The sequence below is a fragment of the Globicephala melas genome, chromosome 10 (assembly GCF_963455315.2).
Source record: "Globicephala melas chromosome 10, mGloMel1.2, whole genome shotgun sequence".
Classification (NCBI taxonomy): Eukaryota; Metazoa; Chordata; class Mammalia; order Artiodactyla; family Delphinidae; genus Globicephala; species Globicephala melas.
The window spans coordinates 66,487,018-66,506,841 of record NC_083323.1 but is presented as its reverse complement, the minus strand read 5'-3'; the positions used below and the strand labels follow the sequence as shown (position 1 = coordinate 66,506,841).

Here is a 19,824-nt window from a genome sequence, read left to right as displayed (position 1 = left end):
TCTGTTGAAAAAAACATGACCTCAACCCACATGAGACTACTTATATTTTTTATTCATCCCACTTAGAGTGTTCACATTTTTGGCTGCAAAACATGACCATGGTTGAGTAAGAGGTACTGTCCCAGACCCCACTGAGGGTGCATAGTAATATACAATATATACAGATAAGAATTATTTTCTTTTTGAATCCTGAAAAGTTCTGAATTCTGAAACACAAACATTTTGGCATCAAAGGTTTTGGATAAGGGAATGTGGACCTATAGTGTTTTTTTCCTTGTATTTCTATGTTCCCGTCCCTCCTAGGCTTTAAAAACTGATTGTGAAATCAGGCCTACGCTGGCCTTGAGTTTAAAGACAGTAGAAATTTAAGTGTGGTATCTTCTTTCATCCCCAGGACATGTATAATCACTATAATCTGGAAACTGACAGATCAGTGACTAGGACCAAGTTTCAGCTGAGCCATAGCCAACTTCAAACTCAGGGTGGTGTTCCACTGGGAACTCTGGGGGTCTTAAGAGACTTGAACCAATTGGACTGCTGAGTGATAGTGATAGCGTTGCAAGATGTTGTTGGAACATACTTCTATAATTAATACTATTTGTCCTTTATAGAACATCAACTCTCTTAGCCAAGTTTTTAAAAAACAATACCAAATTGGTAAAATTAAATAAAAATTAGTCTTCAGTTTTAAGATTGATTATTGTTCATGTTATTAAATCTAAAATTTTCAAAATATGTTTGTTAAAATGGTAAAGGTTGCAGAATTGAAAAAGCTGACTCAAACTCATGTGGAATTGCAGGGGGCCCTGAATAGCCAAAACAATTTTGAAAAAGAACAAAATTGGAGGATTTACATTTACTGATTTCAAAACTTACCAGAGAGCTGCTACAGTAATCAAAAGTGTGTGATACTAGCACATGGATAAACATATAGACCAGCAGAATAGAACTGAGAGTTCAGAAACTGGCCAGAAATGGCCAATTGATTTTTGAAAAAGGTGCCAAGTACACTCAATGTGGAAAGAAGAGGCTTTTTTTTTTAACAAATGTTGTTTTGACGGCTGGATTTCCATATGCCAAAAGAATGCAGTTGGACCCCAACCTCACATCACATATAAAAGTTAACTAAGGGCTTCCCTGGTGGCGCAGTGGTTGGGAGTCCGCCTGCTGATGCAGGGAACACGGGTTCGTGCCCCGGTCCGGGAGGATCCCATGTGTCGCGGAGCGGCTGGGCCGGTGAGCCATGGCCGCTGAGCCTGCGCGTCCGGAGCCTGTGCTCCGCAGCGGGAGAGGCCGCGGCAGTGGGAGGCCCGTGTACCGCAAAAAAAAAAAAAAAAAAAAGTTAACTAAAAATGGGTCAAAAACCTAGATACGAGAGCCAAAACCATAAAACTGTTAGGAGAACATAGAGGTAAACCTTTATGACCTTGGATTTGGCAGTGGATTTTTAGATATAACACCAAAAGTATGGACAACAAAAACAAAATAGATAAATTGGACTTTATCAAAATAAAAACTTTAGTGCAACAAAGGATATTATCAAGAAAGTGAAAAGAAGAACAGTGGGAGAAACATTAGGAAATAATATATCTGATACGGCTTTAATATCCAGAATAATAAAGAACTCCTACAACTCAACAAAAAGACAAACGATCCAGGTAAAAAATGAGCAAAGGACTTGAGTAGACCTTTCTCCAAAGAAGATCTGCAAATGGTCAGTAGCATATGCTCAGCATCATTTGTCATTAGGGAGATGCAAATCAAAACCACAACATCATTTCACACCTACTAGGATGGCTAGAAGTTTTTAAAAAACAGAAAATTACAAGCATTGGCAAAGATATGGAGAAATTGACACACTCATACATTGCCGATGGGAACGTAAAATGGTGCAGCCACTGCGGAAAACAATTTGGTGGTTCCTCAAAAGGCTAAACGTCAAAATCCTGCATGACTCAGCAATTCCACTACTAGGTATATACACAGAAGCACTGAAAACAGAGGCTCTAAAACAGTTACGTATACACTGTTGTTCACTGTAGTATTATTCACAATAGCCGAAAGGTAGAAACAATCCAAGTGTTCATCAGCAGAGGAGTGGATAAACAATATGTGGTATATGCATACAATGGAGTGTTATTCAGCCAGAAAAAGGAATGAAGTTCTGATACACAATACAACATGGATGAACCTTGACATCATTATGCCAAGTGAGGCAAAAGGACAAGTGGTATGTGACTCCATTTATAGGCGATATGTAGAATAGGCAAATTCATAGAGACCGGAAGTAGATTAGAGGTTACTATGAATTAGCAGGAGGAGGACATGAGGAGTTATTGCTTAATGGTTACAGAGTCTCTGGGGTGATTTTAAAAAAAAAAATTTTGGAAACAGTGGTTATGGTTGTACAACATTGTGAACAGAATTAATGCCACCAAATTATACACTTAAGAATGATTTAAATGGCAACTTTTATGATTTATATATGTTACTATAATAACTTTTTTAGATGAAAAGGAACTAATGAATTCAGTTAGAATCTGGTAGGTTTGTGATATACATTGTGCTTTTCTATAAAAGTATTAGCTGGGCTTCCCTGGTGCTGCAGTGGTTGAGAGTCCGCCTGCCACTGCAGGGGACACGGGTTCATGCCCCGGTCCGGGAAGATCCCCCTTGCCGCGGAGCGACTGGGCCCGTGAGCCATGGCCGCTGAGCCTGCGCGTCCGGAGCCTGTGCTCCGCAACGGGAGAGGCCACAACAGTGAGAGAGGCCCGCGTACCCCGCCCCCCACCCCCTCAAAAAAAGTATTAGCTAATGTGGTTGGTATATGAGAGTGAATAATGTGAGTTCAGAAAGAGACATGTTTAACTTCCAGGGATATTTTTGGAGCTGAATTATTGAGGGAAGTTTGTGGGAATAGGGAAAGGCTAATAAGAGGAAAACAGCACTAAACGTCACTGGGAATGTAACAAGATGGAGAAAATTGTGTTTACTGAAGCTCTTCTCGGGCCTAGTATTGTTATTTGTGGATGGTAGAAATCCTTAGAGTTGCCACTTGGGGTAGGGCTGGGAGGGTGAGATGCCCAAGGGACTCACCAAACTGTCCGCCTTTCCTTCTGCTGTGAAGTCTTCGGTGCTGCAGGTAGGAAATGTTCCTGCCTGATGCGTTGCTGGAGCAGTGGGCAGGGTGGAGGGGAAGCAGAGCCTCTCCTTTTTGTAAATATTGTCCAAGCATTTGAAGACTATTATCTTGAAGGGACACTTTACTATTGGCCTGTTTTGTATGTGGACATATCCCAGTGTGGCCCAATGCAATATATTTCTGGAAATATAAAAACTCTCTTATTATTACATAGGTAATTAAATTCATTCTGAGGAATTGAGCACTAGTAACTTTTCTAGAGTGACAAAGCATTTATAGTTCATTCCATCATTTATTCGCTCATGTACGGAGTATCCATAATATGCTAGGTATTACTTCAGGTTCTGAGGAAACAATAAATTAAGACAGTGACTTGCCCTCTAGGAGCTCCGGGACCAAGTGGAGAAGAAAAGCAAGTCATGACCATACAGTGTGATAAAGGGGATGGACATGTATGTTTTTTCCAGATTTTATCTTCTTGGAGGTGACCAGTTTGTGAGAGTAACTACTATGTGATTATTTGGGACTCTGTTCCATATAAGCTGCAAATTTATTTATAATAATCACTAATTTTTATTTCTTTTCCACACTCTAACCAGAAGACCAACTGAAAATACTATATTTTAATAACTAATAATGCAACAGTTCAGTGTTTGGACACCTTTCATAGTGATATGACAGGTTTTACTAGACCTGCAAAGTGCTATAAGAATGTGAGGTTGAGGCAACTAACTTAACCTGGTACGTAAATGGTGACATTGAAAAAAAAATTTAAAGAAAGGGTAAAATGGTGGTGAGGGGAGGTGCATTCCAGGTAGAATGTACTAAGGTTAAGATTGAATATAAAAAGGATAAAACTTGGTGACTGACCAAATATCAAGAGTGGGGGAAAGAGAAAAGTCAAAAATGGCCCCAGCTGTAGTTTAGGTGGTTGAATCAATGCTAATACATTAATCAAGAAGGGAGATACAACAGGGGGCACCTTTGAAACAAGGCAGTTTTTACCATAATGTAGGGAAAATATTTATATTCTAAATTACTTGAAGGGTAGTACTGGGTCCTAGTCATGAGTCCAAAAAAAAGGGAAGAAAATGTTCTTACCCTAACAAATTTGACATATTCATAAGTGCTTTTTTCCTTCTTCCCACTTTAGCTGTTTTTTTCACTTCCAGAAATATGAGAGAGAGAGCACACTTTTGTATTTCTGAAGATGGGAAAAACAGAACTCTAAAAGAAACCATCAAATTCAATTTGGAATTTGCATTCCCGGAATGATTAGAAGAGAATGCCACAGTTTAGTTTATATGTCAGTAGCAAGCTGTGGTAAGAGGCTGATCCATCCAGATTCAGAAAAGTGAAGAAACATTTCCTGATTCACATTTCTTTTCATTGAAAGTTAGTAGCCAGCAGTGCTTAGGCCACTGAGGTCATTCAGAAATATTTGCTGAATTAATGTTATCTTTTTCTATGTTTAAATTCATTTTCTTATAAAAGGAATGAATGGTAGGGATAGTCAAGGTAAAAAGTCAGAGGGAAAAATGGGTGCCTAACAAGGTAAAGGATGCCAAAATTTATTAAAGAATGAAGTTTTTTTAAAAAAGTACCCAATAGTTATACAGTACTTAACAGTCTTCGAGTCACTTTTATATATGTGTCAGTTAATTTATTCTCCACTTTCTGATGTAGGCATTATAATCCACATTTTAATGATGAGGAAACTGAGACTTAGGGTTGAGTGATGTGCCTGAAGCCACAGGGTTATACTGCATAGAGGTCTTGTGAACCAAGTCCACTGCCCTGGGGGGTAAAACGCAGCCGTCTTAACCTTGAAAGGAACTCTCCTGTCGTTGTGTTTTATATTTCATTATTAACTTTATTTTCATTAATAATGACTCTTTGGACCCATTTTAGAATAGCATTTAATATTACAGGGCCTATAATCTTTAAGTTTACAGCCTTTGGATAATAGGGAAAATCGATTTTCCCCTTCCCATCACCAAACTGCAGTGGATCCTGTAAAACTGAAGCCAGAGAAAGAGACACTGGAACCTGGAGACCAAATACGATATCATAGGATGATGCGACACGTGGGGTATAGGCTTAGCCTTAGGTGGTGTGGGGAGTGAGACTGGGCAGGCCCACATGATATCTGGAAATTACGGAGTGACAGGAAATGGTGGTCCCAGTGTGTGGTTGCTTTAAAAATAGTGGCTGGTGAGTGCCAGGTTATTCAGGTTAAACATTAGATATATGCTGAGATCCAGTTTTCAGAGACTTCTAGTCCAGTGGGAGAAGAGAGGTATAGGTATAGGTATAGGATGCTTGGCAGATCACTAGACGTCCTGCTCAATCTGGATATGTGACCATATCTTCATTCCTAAGGCAATATGGCCCATTCTTTTAACACTTCTTTAATTGTACATTCACTAGATCATGGGATTCCTGAGGACAGTTTCTATACCCTCTTCATCACCTAGCTCCATCCTTGGCATGTGAATATCTTTAGCCACTTGTCAGAATATTGTATTTGTTTGTTTATTTTGTGGAGCTTTTCCATTAATTCTTCTAATTGTGAGTACTATACCAATAAATTTCACTGCATTTTTTTTTCATTATTTGTTTTTCAAGATGTGTTAGTCAAGTTAATACTTTTCTGACTTACCGTGCTATTTTAATTCATTACCAAGTTACATTTAGCATCAGGGGACCCCTTGGAATTATTTAGAGCAGCTTAGGAGACATTAGTGAATTCAAAAAGATGTCCAGTTTTGGAGTCAGATTCAGACTGCCATTGTATCACTTCTAGTCGTTGACTTCAGGCAACTAATGATATCTAAATTTTCATCATCTGTGAAAACGAGGATACAAAGAAGATTAAGTAAGATCAGATCTTTAGAAGTGCCAGGCATGTTATAACACCCTCAGGAAATTTCTGTTTACATTTCTTCATGTCACGATATGATATGATTATGTTCTATGTACGTGAACTTAATTTATATTTAGATAGTGTTTTATTTTTTTAACATGATTTTGAATTGTCATTTGTATTCTTTGCACAACCTGTAAGATAACCAGGGAAAGTAATTTTTTAACTAGTTTCAGATAAATTGAGAATAGGTCATTGCTCAGGATCATGCAACTAAGTTGCAGGTCAACCCAATCAATCCCCTTAATCCATGCACAGTGCCCTTTGCACCAGGCCACGGTCTGTTTTCACCTGCTATCTCTCATATACTTGCTATGCCTCTGACCATTTCATTCACAACCAGTCACCATAAAGAAGATGTCATTTGGACCCAATGACCTGCCATACTGATGCTGTAAGTTAGATATAGTGTGGATGCCTAATTCTGATTACTTTTATTGCTGGGCGCTGCTTATCAGCCAGTCTTTGGGCCTTACGCATGACGTTCCCGAGAGGTCATTTTGTGTTTTCTGATGGATAATAGGTTATCCAAGTTATAAAATGTAGATGATGGCTCGTTTTATTGCCCATTTTAGGTAAATCTCAATCATCTTTGCTGTAGAAGTTACCTCTCCATTTTGCAGTTGGGATGATTTCCATTTCTAATTGATAGACAAGTAATCATGTGAACTGCAACTTTCTGGTGAGGTTTCTACTGTTCTCTTATTAACTCATTAATGTGACTGGACTTCTAGACATTTCTGTTGGGGCCTTCATGTATGTCAACTAGTACCACCAATGACTTTATTCCTTTAATCTTACTATAGTAACTGCATTGATAAAGTTTTAAAAATATTGTTTCTATTTCTTTCATTTTAAACTAATTGTTATGTGATTAATTACTATTAAATTTAGGAAAAGTAAATAGTGAGTTTCTTTTGACCAAAGCCTCAATTATTTGAGTTTTGCCTATAGTAAACCAGTTGATGTATGTGTATACAGTGTTTTCTTTGGTATTCCTATAATACTCCATTAGTCTGTCTAGCCTAGCACTTACTAATTATCCTCAAAATAGGATTTATCATGTCTCAAATTCCTTTCCTCAAGAAGAGAGAACTTTGTCTGGTTCTTCTTGGTATTCCCAGGGCCTAAGAACACAATGACTGTGCAAAATATGTATAAACCAGGCAATGAATGTTTGTTGAACCTGACTTCCAGTTGAACTTTCACATTGCATCCATACAAAATTATATCAACATGTCAGGACCAAAGATTTTTCATTGAATAAACAGTTTTCAGTTCTCTCAGCAGCTTTGTGATGAACAGATAACATAGAGGTGCCGCATGCTTTTTATATTCCAAGTGCCAAAATTAAATGAGCTAATCATGGTGTCATCCAAGGTGGTACTTCTGTAGTATAAAGTGAGGTATTACGGCAGTATGAAAAATGCATTTCAAAATACTACATTTTAAAATGACTTATATAAAGAAGAAAATTAAATGAACATTTTTGCCTTTTTAGAATCTTTTTCCTGATTCTGCAGCTATTTTAATAAAAAGCCTTCAAAGTGTCACCTAGATTTTGACTATTTTATTTTTGCTGAGAAATGAACTTTTTCAACTGTGTTAGATTACCAGAAATGAGAATATCAAACAGTAACTGGAGCCCCTCAGTAGGGAAGTATAATTATCATATTAGCATCATAAACCATTTGCTTCTCAGTACTGTATTAGGTAATGAGAGCAACAGCTGCAGCTTTGTTCTACCTGGATGATGTTTCAATTAAGCCATTTCTGTTTTATTCACTCAAATTTACAGGTTCTACTTTGTGTTGACATTAACCAGTGAATCTATTAGTTTCCATTACCAACAGAATAACTAAAATTATAAATAGTTCTATATTTTCTCTCACAAATCCTGCCAAGCTGCATAGATGCCTTTAATTTGATAGAACATCTGGGCAATACATCTTCTTTCTCCTCTGTGTTTAGGCAAAATTTGTACTTTCTTTTTTTTTTTTGCGGTACGCGGGCCTCTCACTGTTGTGGCCTCTCCCGTTGTGGAGCACAGGCTCCGGACATGCAGGCTCAGCGGCCATGGCTCACGGGCCCAGCCGCTCCGCGGAACATGGGATCTTCCCGGACCGGGGCACGAACCCATGTCCCCTGCATCGGCAGGCGGACTCTCAACCACTGCGCCACCAGGGAAGCCCTGTACTTTCTTAAGCTTATCCTTTCATTAAAAAAAAAAAAAATGTCAACAACAGCAGCTCTGTCCCATCTGTTGACCCCAGATACATAATAGGTAAATTGGGCATCTCTTTCTAAAGGAATCCAGATAAGATGCAAAAGTCAAGTCACTCCATCAGGTTTACAGTACTTGTTTAAAAAAATACCTGCAGTATGATGTTTCTCTGACTTGCTAGTTCTGCCAGGAAAAAAAAGTGAATCATAAGCACCACAGATACAATTTCATCAGTGTCTATCTTACTGCTATAAAAAGGTCTTTTCTTCTTACTTGTAAACCAAGCTGCAAAACACCAATTGAAAACCCACCCTCACAGCCACTAGTATAAACACATTTTAGCAAGTTTTAAAGGTGGCCTGCAAGAATGTAATTATCTTGGACAACTTGTTCTGATGTTGGAATAACCAGTTTATTACAATTCCCTGAGTGTAACAGACTATGCAGTACTTGCTGAATGTAACAGACTGTGTAGTACTTGCTGTCGCCCCCTGGCCCCTGGAGTTCTCAGGGGCAAGCACCTTAATTTCGGCTCTGGTCACAGCTCTGCAAGCCATGGCTCACCTCATCTCTTTCCTGTTTCTGCTCTGGTTCACATTTAGGGCTCCTGTGATGAACTCAGTTTTTCAGAAGCATTAGAATCACTTGTCTGTGTTCTTTACTACTGGCACTTTCTTGCAGTTCATAGGCTTACAGTGATATGAGTTTAGTGGGCAAGATTCTGAGTGAACCTGAAGTCTAGTCCAGATATTGGGATGTTTCTTAGTGATGTGCCAAATAGCTGAGTGGTTGGCCGATAGTTTGGTTTTGTTAAACAATCACTTAGAGATCTCATAACTCTCACCTATACATACCCAGCTTTCTTTGGGGCCACTGAAGGGAATTTTTCTGGGTTGATAGGAACCCAGTCTCTCCTTTCATGAAAGCCTCTAATGGATTAAAAAAAAATTAATATGCAATTAAAAAGTCACTACAAAGCTAACATCACACTTCATAAAATTAAAAGTAATTTACCGTAACTTAATGCTTATCCCATACTCAATCTTCCTAGTTTTGATAAATACAAACAAACCTTCCACCCCTAGTTTTGATAAAAGCAAACCTTTATAGCTGGTTTGTTCAAGTTAAGATCCAGCTGAGTACCACATATAGCTAATGGTGGTTGTGATATTGTGATTTGTAATAAGAAATATATATTTGTTCTTCCTTGGTTCATGTCACAGAGCTCCTTTTTTATTTATTTATTTATTTATTTATTTATTATTATTTTTTGGCCGCACCTCGCAGCTTGTGGGGTTTTAGTTCTCCAGACAGGGATTGGAGCAGTGAGAGTGTGGAGCCTTAACCACTGGACCGCCAGGGAATTCCCACAGAGCTCCTTTTTTAAAACTCTTGGAATTTCCAGCGTGATGAGAGGGATAAAGATGCCCTTTGTTATGATAATGAGGTGCTTGGACAGCCCCTAGGTAACCAAAGGAGGGGGGCTGGCTGCCCAGGGAACCCACCAAGTGATTAGAGGGTAGAAATTTTCAGTCCCACCCCCCTGACCCCCGGGGTAGGGGAGAGGGGCAAATTGAATCAATTACCGATGGCCACTGATCATCAATCACTCATGCCTCTGTAATGAAGCCTCCATAAAACCCCAAAAGGACAGGGTTTGGAGAGCTTCAGGTTGGTGAACAGGTGGAGCTGTGGGGAGAGCAGGGCGCCTGGAGAGGGCATGGAAGCTCTGCACCTCTCCCCACACACCTTGCCCCTGTACCTCCTCATCTGGCTGTGCATCTGTATCCTTTATAACAGCGGACCCCAACCTTTTTGGCACCGGGGACTGGTTTCGTGGAAGACAGTTTTTCCACAGATGGGGGAGGGGCGGGGGATGGTTTTGGGATGATTCAAGGGCATTACATTTATTGTGCGCTTTATTTCTATTATTACATTGCAATATATAATGAAATAGTTATACAACTCGCCATAATACAGAATCAGTGGGAGCCCTGAGCTTGTTTTCCTGCAACTAGATGGTCCCATCTGGGGGTGATGGGAGACAGTGACACCCAAAGTGTGTTGCTTATATCCAGTCTACTCTGTAAGATGCAGCTTAATCGTCACTTGCCACTCACTGATAGAATTTAGATATGAGTCTGCAAGCAATTGATTATGGTCTCTGTGCAGTCAAACCTCTCTGCTAATGATAATCTGTATTTGCAGCCGCTCCCCAGCGCTAGCATCACCGCCTCAGCTCCACCTCAGATCATCAGGCATTAGAGTCTCAAGGAGAGTGCAGCCTAGATTCCTCGCATGTGCAGTTCACGGTAGGGTTTGCATTCCTATGAGAATCTAATGCCGCCGCTGATCTGACAGGAGGCGGAGCTCAGGCGGTAATGTGAGCGATGGGGAGCGGCTGTAAATACAGATGAAGCTTCGCTCGCTCACCCACCGCTCACCTCCTGCTGTGCAGCCCGGTTCCTAACAGGCCAGGCACCGGTACCAGTCCGTGGTCCGGGGGTTGAGGACCCCTGCTTTATAACATCCTTTATACTAAACTGGTAAATGCAATAAATGTTTCTCTGAGTTCTGTGAGCCACTCTAACAAATTAATTGAGCCTGAGGAGAGGGTGGTGGGAACCTCCAATTTATAGCCAGTTAGTCAGAAGCACAGGTGACAACATGGACTTCCGATTGGCATCTGAAATGGGGGCAGTCTTGAGCCCATAAACTGTGGAATCTGATGCTACCTTCAGGTAGCTCGTGTCAGAATTGAATTAATTGTTCAGTGGTGTGGGAAAAAACACACGTTGGAGTTCTGTTCCGTAGGGCTCTTTAAATCTCTAACAGTCTACCTTTTTCATGTCATTGATTTGTTGAAGAGGCTGGACCTGTTGATAAATGAGAATATTTATTTAAATGCTTAATAATATTTGACTATTTATGTAAGTTTATTTAACTAAGAACATTTTTCTACATGGCCATTACGTGGTTATACTTATCGATATTAATATAACCCAACACTTAATCAGTATTCAAATTTTCGCAGTTTGTTTTTAAGTCTTTTATATCTGGATTGTTTAAACCTGGATCCAACCCAGAGCCACACACTGCAAATGGTTGTTTTGTTCTCTTGGTGTCTTTTAATCTGGAACAGTCCCTTTTATTCACATCAGGAACGTGTTTACAAGAGGAGACTAGTGTCTTGCAGAACAACCCACCTTCTGGATTTGGTTCCTTTATCCCTCTTAACACTGTGCTGTCCAGTGTAGTAACCACTGGTCCCATGATGTTATTGAGCTTTTGAAATGTGGCTAGTGCAAATTGAGATGTGTTTTGAGTATAAGAATACCCCCCAAATGTAAAATAGTTCACTAATAATTTTTTATACTGAATACACACATGTTGAAATGATAATCTGGGTATATCAGGTTAAATAAATCTTACTACTAAAAATAATTTTACCTATTTCTCTTTCTTAATGTAGCTACTAGAATATTTTGTTTGGCTCCCAGTATATTTCTGTTAGATAGTGCTAGTCAACAGATTTTAAAACAGAAAGTTACTACCCTAAAATGACTCCACATCAGTTCCCTGACATGTGGAAGAAAAAAGAACATCAATAGGCTAAAGTGTTCCTGAGCTGGAATTTTATAACATTTAGCTGCCATGTCCTTCCATGTAGAAGCTAAGTGATTTTCCATGGTAGATCTAGCCTTAGAGCATTTTAGGACCTAATATCCTACAAGTGTGGCATTGTCTAGTAGATGAAATAGCTACTGAAGATTTTGAGTGTCCTGATTTCCAAAAACCTTAAATAATGTCAACCTGTAAGTGTGCCACAGACGCTAAAAATAGTTAAGCCAATGCTGCTGACTTAAAAGCAAAAAAAAGTATGTGAGCCAACGGAAGATCATGCTCATTTATTTATTCGTTTTTTTGTTTTTTTTCAGTCTTGGAAAACCTTGAACAGACAATTGTCTCTGGTTTTGGATCACTGGAAAGTCAGCAGGATTTCCGAACCCCGGAGTTTGTGAGTACTACCACTCTATCTTAAATTTGTATCAGTTAGCTAGAGGTTTCTCACAAAGTGGAGAAAGAGGGTTTTTTGTTTTGTTTTGTTTTTAAATGAGTTCTTGCCTTCAGTGGCTCTAGATCTGGCACAGGCCTCGCTGTTAGGACTCTGTGTGCAAAGCTCTCGTCCTCTGGGGAGCACGTTCCTGAACTACAGCGTCTTGGCATCATGCACTGTAAGCTCGCTCTTCACGCTGCTTGTAATAGCAAATGGGAACTTGTTCTGCAGTAAAATAGCACTGTGTGTCTGAAACTCCCCCTTTATTCATTGATACCCCTGCTACCAGTTTCTGCTGTCAAAAACTCTGGAAACCAGTCTCTACTGAGCACATCCAGGTCCACTGACCAGTCCAATTCCTTTTTCATTCTGGAGCCTCAGTAACACAACCTATATGGATACATCTTGTAGGGCTAGGGATATTCTATTGGTTGTTTCTGCTAAGAAGGGAACTAAGTGCTCTCACTAAATTAGACTCATTAAAGATTAGCCATGGTTCCTACCCTCAAGGAATTAAAAATCTTATTAGATGCTACTGTGATTTTATTAATGCCTTGTTTAAAGAAAATTAAGCACATAGGATGCCTGGTGGAGAATGTCCTTACTAAATAGGTTTTATATTAGGCTTATTTGAAGAGGGTGATGGGAAGAAGTATGTCTCTAATTCCTATACCATGTTATTGCACCAGATGTGTAAGGAAAGCATGCCAGGATCCACCTAGATTTACTGATTTTTGCCCCCTGCTGCAAATGGCTTGTCTACCAACTTAGCAATGGAAAAATCTTTTTTTAATTTTCAAAGTATGATGTGTAGTCACCACTCCAGTAATCGGCAGAGCACAATTATCTTATTGATAGCGGAAAAAAAACAACAACAAAAAGCCACCTCATTATGTGCTTTCCCTCTTCCCACACACTCTTCGTGGATTGTCCCCTCAATTCAGCCAAGAGTAAGGAAACTAGGCAGGTCTCTGGACTGAAAAGGGATGGCACATGAGACTCTATCCACAATGCCATTTTATTTCAAAGTGTGGGACTCCTGTGGTGTACTAGCAGATTGCCTACTGTGAAAATCACTTGGGTATAATGGAAAGACATAGTATTCAATGACTTCTCTATTATATTCAGTGAGATTTTCAGTGAAGCAGAATTGTGAATGCTCGCCAGTATTCCTGCATCTTAAAGTAACAGAGCAGTTTTGTGTTTTTTTCTGACTTCTGCCGTTACAGCCCCAAAGTAGAATTGACACAGATATTTCACGTTTGAGCATGATATTGGTACAGACTCATGGAGCTGACCTTTTTCTGTTTTGTTATTTTCTAACTGCTTTTTTTTTTTTTTTAATAGCTTTATTTATTTTGGCTGCGTTGGGTCTTTGTTGCTGTGCGAGGGCTGCTCTTTGTTGTGGTGCGCAGGCTTCTCACTGTGGTGGCTTCTCTTGTTGCGGAGCGGGGCCTCTAGCTGCATGGGCTTCAGTAGTTGTGGCACATGGGCTCAGTAGTTGTGGCACGCGGGCTCTAGAGCGCAGGCTCAGTAGTTGTGGTACACGGGCTTAGTTGCTCTGAGGCCTGTGGGATCTTCCCGGACCAGGGCTCAAACCCGTGTCCCTTGCACTCGCAGGTGGATTCTTAACCACTGTGCCACCAGGGAAGCCCTGATGCTGAAATTGTTAATCACAGTTTCCTTATTTGTGTGGTTGATATCAGATCTCTATATCCTGGCTATTATCTTTCTCTGATTGTGTGTTCATATCATATTCAGGGAGGAATCTGTGATTTTCTTGTGCTTTATAAATTTTCACACATCTGATGATCATTGCCTGCCACATCTTTGTGTAGCACGTACATAGCTGCTTGTGTTTTCTCGTCAGCATCACAGTAGCCCATGTACTCCCAGTTCCATAGTAAACATGTATTTCCCGAGCTGTCTCCATGGTAAACAAACGGAGGTATAGAAGCTGCCTTGAGAATAGGGTACTCAGGGGACTCAGGCCCGATATTTAAGGGAAGCCTCTTTTGTAGGCAGAAAGTTACAGCATCGGTCAGAATGGGTGGCTGCAGTTGGGGAGGTGGCGGATTGGGCACATGCCAGGACAGAGTCAGCTAAGGTGATCCAAACCAAAATCTTGAATTAGAAACAGGGACACCAGTACAAAACTGGGAGCAAAAAGAGCCCCCCAAAATAAAAAATAAACTATGTATATGCCAAAAAAAAAAAGAGCCCAAAAGCAAAGCAAAATTGGAAACAGAAAAGAGAGAGAAGAATAAAAGGAACTGGATAATCAGCCTTCTGTTCTTCTCCGGGTGGCATTTCGGAAGGTCCAGCCGCAGTTTGCTGAGTTGAACGGAAATAAAACAAGGCGTAGACCGTGTTTACTCAGGCCTTATCCTCAAATAGTTCAGATTTTAGAAGGATGAAGAGCCCAGTGTTTTTGTACAGAATGTATTTATATAGTTTTGTATTTATATAGTTATATAGTTTGGCCAAGAGGGAGGACAAAATCCTTATCATTATTAGTTTCCTTCAGAATTTGTTTTTCTTTCGTTTGAAACAAGGCCTGAGAGCAGTGCTCCTTATGGCATGATAAGTACATTAAAGGTTTCCTTCCCAGTTCAGGTGTGTAGTGTGACTAGTCAGACAAAGTATTGCCGTGTAGTCTACATAAATCACGGGTAAAGAAATGCTGTTGTGAATCCCTCATGTGCCTGCAGACAGCGGCCACCTTGCAGGGCAGAGTTTGTCCCGTGATCACATGTTGCCCCTCCCCACTGTCTGCTCCACTCTGTGGGCTGAAGTGGGTGAGTTTAGCCAAACCACGCTGACATGTTAAAAGGTGAATGAAGATGTGAACATAGGTGCATGTGTTGTTGCCACCCCAAAGCTTGTGAGGAGCTGGGAACATGTTGAAACTAGACGTAGACCCACTCCGAGGTGAGGTGCATGTGTGGGTGAGGGTCAAGGTGAAAGGGACCTGGCTAAGGGCTGACCTTACAGAGAGTCCCTTGGTTATCTCACTCTGGTGGGAAACCATCTCTGTCGTGGTTCGGTTTTTTGTTTAAGCACAATGAAAATCTGTTTTATAACCTGCTTTGTTAACTTAATGTTTTATCCTGAACATTTTCCCATACCGTTTTTTCCCCAGTTTTATTGAGATATAATTAACATATAGCACAGTGTAAGTTTAAGGTGTACAGCGCCATGCTGGTTTTTTCCTCTGACACTGATATCTTCTCTGACATTTTCTGTTCCCTTGTGCCAATGAACTGTAATTCATTACATTAGAATTTTCAGAGCAGTTAGTTCAAGAGGGAACTTGTCGAGGAAACGGTGGCATGGTCGGATGCTCTGGGCCCATGTGATTGGTGACCATCATTTTGGGACACGGACCCTGAAAGTAGATGGGGTGTGTGATGACAGGTATCAGACTCTGAGGAAAGGGATTGACCAGAGTGAGGCTGGGAACTGAGTACCAGAGACCCATATAAACTTGTAGGAGTTCAGACTAGAAGTAGAGACTGCAGCACTGGCCAAGCTGGTTAGAACCAAGGATGGGGAGCCATCCACCTGGGGATGGAGCATATAAAGGTGGTCCTGCAGCATGGCAGCACAGATGTAGGGCATCCCAGGCTCCCACCAGTGCTCCCAATCCCAGATGTAGTTAAGAGCAAAGGTGATCTAGGCGTCACTGCAGGGGCCCAGCCAGCGTGACTGCCCCAGCAGACCCCAGGTTGATCCCAAGCCCCGGGGAGTAGGAAAAAAACCTGGGGATTGAGGGGTTAGTAGGGGGAAATGTTGGGTAGTGGTCAAGGCTCTTTCTAGAAACCCTGCCTCTGTTGGCACTGACCCAGGAACTCACATGGGTCTGATTGCCTGAGTATACATGGCGCGAAGGATGGGGTATGGGGAGGAACTCTGATCTAGCAACGGTGAATCTGCGTGCAGCACGCTGGATAGAAACCAGGCTGCAGTCAACATGAGAACACGTGGAAGGAAAGAGAAGGCTAAGGAATTACATTTTATGATCTAAGTCTCGATAGTAATACCCTGTCTTTCGGCCTTTCCAGAACTTGAGGTTTATTTTTGACTCCCTGGGCTTTTTAGAGGCAGGAGGATTCTTATAGCCTCTTGCCTCATGCCAGTTGATGATGTTTCCCTTTGTTTACCTTCTACCAAATGTGGTGTAAGTAACAAGATAGAGTTTGGGCTGGCAAAAGAATATTAGGATTACAACAGGGTAAACCAGGGAAGATGATGAGAAACCTCAGGATTTAGAAAAGGAAAAGAGACTCGGGAAGATGAGGATTAAAGTGGAGCAAATATGTTCCCTTCATTCAGCACTCATGGTTATGCAGAGAGAAGGAGGTCGGAAGAGTTCTTATGCCATTTGGAATTTTGTGTAACTGGCTCCCCTTTTGAGAGAAGATACTGCTTAACAGAGAATACAGTTGATTTCCTGAAATTCAAATTTGTTTGTCTTTAACTAGATGAAAATAGATGTGACCTTGAAGAAAGAGTTAAAATCTTAATTCAGTCAACAAATCTTTATTTGATGTCTACTATTTTAAGCACTGTAGCAGACAAACAGAAGACATCCTTGCACGTGTGGAGCTTACATTTTGGTAGGGGAAACATAAAACACAAAATAAATAAAGCACAACATGTCAGATGATGGTAAATCCTTCAGAGAAAAATAAAGGAAGGATTATATGTGTGTGTTGCAGAGGGAGTTGGTTACAGTTTTCAACAAGGTGTACAGGGCAAATCTCACTGAGAAGGTGATCAGTGGAAAGACCTGAAGCAGGGATGCTGGAGCCAACTCTTTGGAAAACTAGATGAAGAGCATTCCAGGCAGAGGGAACAACAGAAACAAAGGTCTTGAGGTGGGAGTTGGTGGAAGGTTTGGGGAAAGGAGGCCAATGTGACTGGAGTAGAATGAAGGGTGGTGAGAATAGTAGCTAGTGGGGACTTTACAGGCGATTGTAAACACTTTGGTTTTACTTTGAGTTGGGAAGTTATTTGAGGGTGTTGTCTGAAAAAAATGCACAACCTAAAAGTTGAGAGTTATGTTTTATTTGGTGGACTTTCTTAGGACTTCGAGCCTGGGAGACAGCATCTCAAATAACTCTGAGAGACTGCTCCGAAGAAGCAAGGAGGGAAGCCAGGATATATAGAAGTTTTTGCAACAAAAGACCAGGTAGTCAGAACATCAAAGGATTACTGTTAAGAAAAGAAAACCAGCTATCTCAGGTGAAAGAATTTATTGCTTTTCTATGTATGGGAAGATGCAAGAGTCTGGGCTCACTGAAATCACTCCTTTGACACGCACCTTAGCTATCTGGGGGCCAGTCTCCTCAGGTGCATTGTATGGGGGTGGCTGCAGCGGCTGACTGCTAGATGAGCTTGGCAGTGGGCAGCCTGTTTGTCTCCATCCTGAGTTCCCTCAGCGCTCACCGTCCAGGCGGCTGCAATGTGAAGCAACAACGTTTGTTTACTGATATGGCAGGCAATATTTTAGTTCTCAAGGGTAACCCTTGGCAAGATAAACTGGGGGGTTTTGAGCAGAAGGGTGACTTTACCTGACCTCACCTAGTTTTAGCAGGATCACTTTGGCTATTGTGAGAACAGTATGGTGGAACAGAGCAGAAGCAGGAAGGTCTATTGGGCTTCTCAGGAATCCAAGTGACAGATGGTGGTGGCTTGGTCCTGAGTGTTAACTATGGCAGCAGTGAGATATACTCAAATTCTCGGTAATGTTTTGAAGGTAGAACCAACAGGATTTTTTGACAGATCAGCTGTGAGGTGTGCGAGAAAGAGCAATCAAGGATGACTCCCAAGATTTTTGACCTGGAAGACTATGGAAGGAACAGCTGGAAGGGAGACTCTTCAGAGGAAAATCAAAATTCTGTTCTGGGTATGTCAAGCTTGAGACATCCAGTCCAAGTTCAAGGAAAGGATCTAGCTAGAGACCTGGGAGTTGTCAGCACACGAACAGTATTTAAAGCTATGGGACTGGAGATGAGCAGCAAGGGAGGGAGTGAGATGAATCAGGAAGAAATCCTGGCCTGAGCCCTGGGGGGGGGTTCAAGTGTTTACAGGTCAGGGAGAGAGGAGGAAGCATCAGCAGAGGAGACGGAGAAGGAGGAACCAGTGAAGTGGCGAAAAACAAGGAGAGTACTGGAGGCCAAAGGAAGAAAGTATAAAGTAGGAAGGAATGCCCAAATGATGCTGATGAGGATGGGTGGTTGGATTTAGCAATATGGCAGAGACCTTGACAAAGAGAGGTCTCAGCTGAGTGCTGGGGACCCAGAAGCTCATTAGAGAGGATTCAAAATGGAATGGGAGAAGAGGAATTGGATACTGGCATTTAGATAACACTTTCAAAAATTCTTGCTGAACAAGAATACAGAGAAAGGGGGTATTATCTGCAAAGGCGTTAGGTTGAAAAGAGTTTTAAAATTTATCTAGTTAGTTTTAAGATGGCAGGAATGGTTGTTTGTAAAGTGATGGAAATAATCCAGTAGAGAGAGAAACTTTGAAAAGGCAGGAGTGAGGGGGAAGAATTTCTGGAGTGATGACCTTGAGAGGGCAAGAAGGGGATGGAATCTCCTCCTTATGGGAGGAGAAGTGGGCATCCACCTAGAGCTTTAGAGACAGTTCATTCTTAGAAGTAGGAGGGAAGCCAGTGTATTAGGACCCAGGTGGGATTAGGTCAATAGATCTGCTAGTAGGAGCTTGTTGAAGTTTTTTCTCGACTGCTTCTCGTTTATCAATGAAATGGGGAAAAAGCCATTAGCTAAGATTGAGGAAGGAAGAGAGATGAAGAGATCTGAAGAGAGAGAAGGTATGAGACAGTCATCTGAGAGTGAATGCACTGGGTAATGGAACATGATTGCCTGGCAGCCCTAAGAGCCCACTTGAGGTTAGTTGCTTTTCCCATTTAAGTCCAGCTTGGGGGAGTAGGTGTGGAGCAGGCAGAGTTTGATTTACCTGTTTGGGGGTTTCTCCAGGTCAGTTCAGCAAAGCAAGACAAGGGTAAGAGAGTTGCAGGGTGTTTGCAAGAGCAGAGGACCACAGACATGAGGAAGGTGGGGCAATAGGATCAATAGATTTCTACCCTAGTGGGGTTTGGTAATTTTTGGAGTTTGGGGTATTGAAGAGCATGAGCTGAAAAAATAGGAGGTGGTAGTTGGAGAGTCAGATGTTTATAACTGAGGGAGGAGTAGTAAGTGGTACAGACCAGGTCTGGGCTATGAGCACTGGAATTTTGGGCTGAGGCAGGGTGGATTTGCACAGACAGGGTGTGAGAAGGATTATATATGTGGATAAGGAGAGCCCCAAGGATTATGTCAGGAGTAGTGTGTTGGAGAAGTAACAGTGAACCAAGGCTTAAATCTCCAAGGAATAAGGGGCAGTGACTCAGGAGTCAATAGATAGCTGCAGAAGGAGAACACCAGAGAGGTAGGAGGAAAATCTGG

The 19,824-nt window shown here is 41.3% G+C and overlaps 1 protein-coding gene across 2 annotated transcripts in view; it reads left to right on the top strand.

The window, feature by feature from the left end:
- The window catches only part of ANO6 (anoctamin 6), a 202,533-nt gene that overhangs the window by 67,020 nt on the left and 115,689 nt on the right, over positions 1–19,824 (top strand). For both annotated transcript variants that reach the window (XM_030835326.3, XM_030835325.3), the window contains one exon: positions 12,231–12,310. In XM_030835326.3, the coding sequence (XP_030691186.1) occupies positions 12,231–12,310 (80 nt within the window). The remainder of the gene's footprint in view (positions 1–12,230; positions 12,311–19,824) is intronic.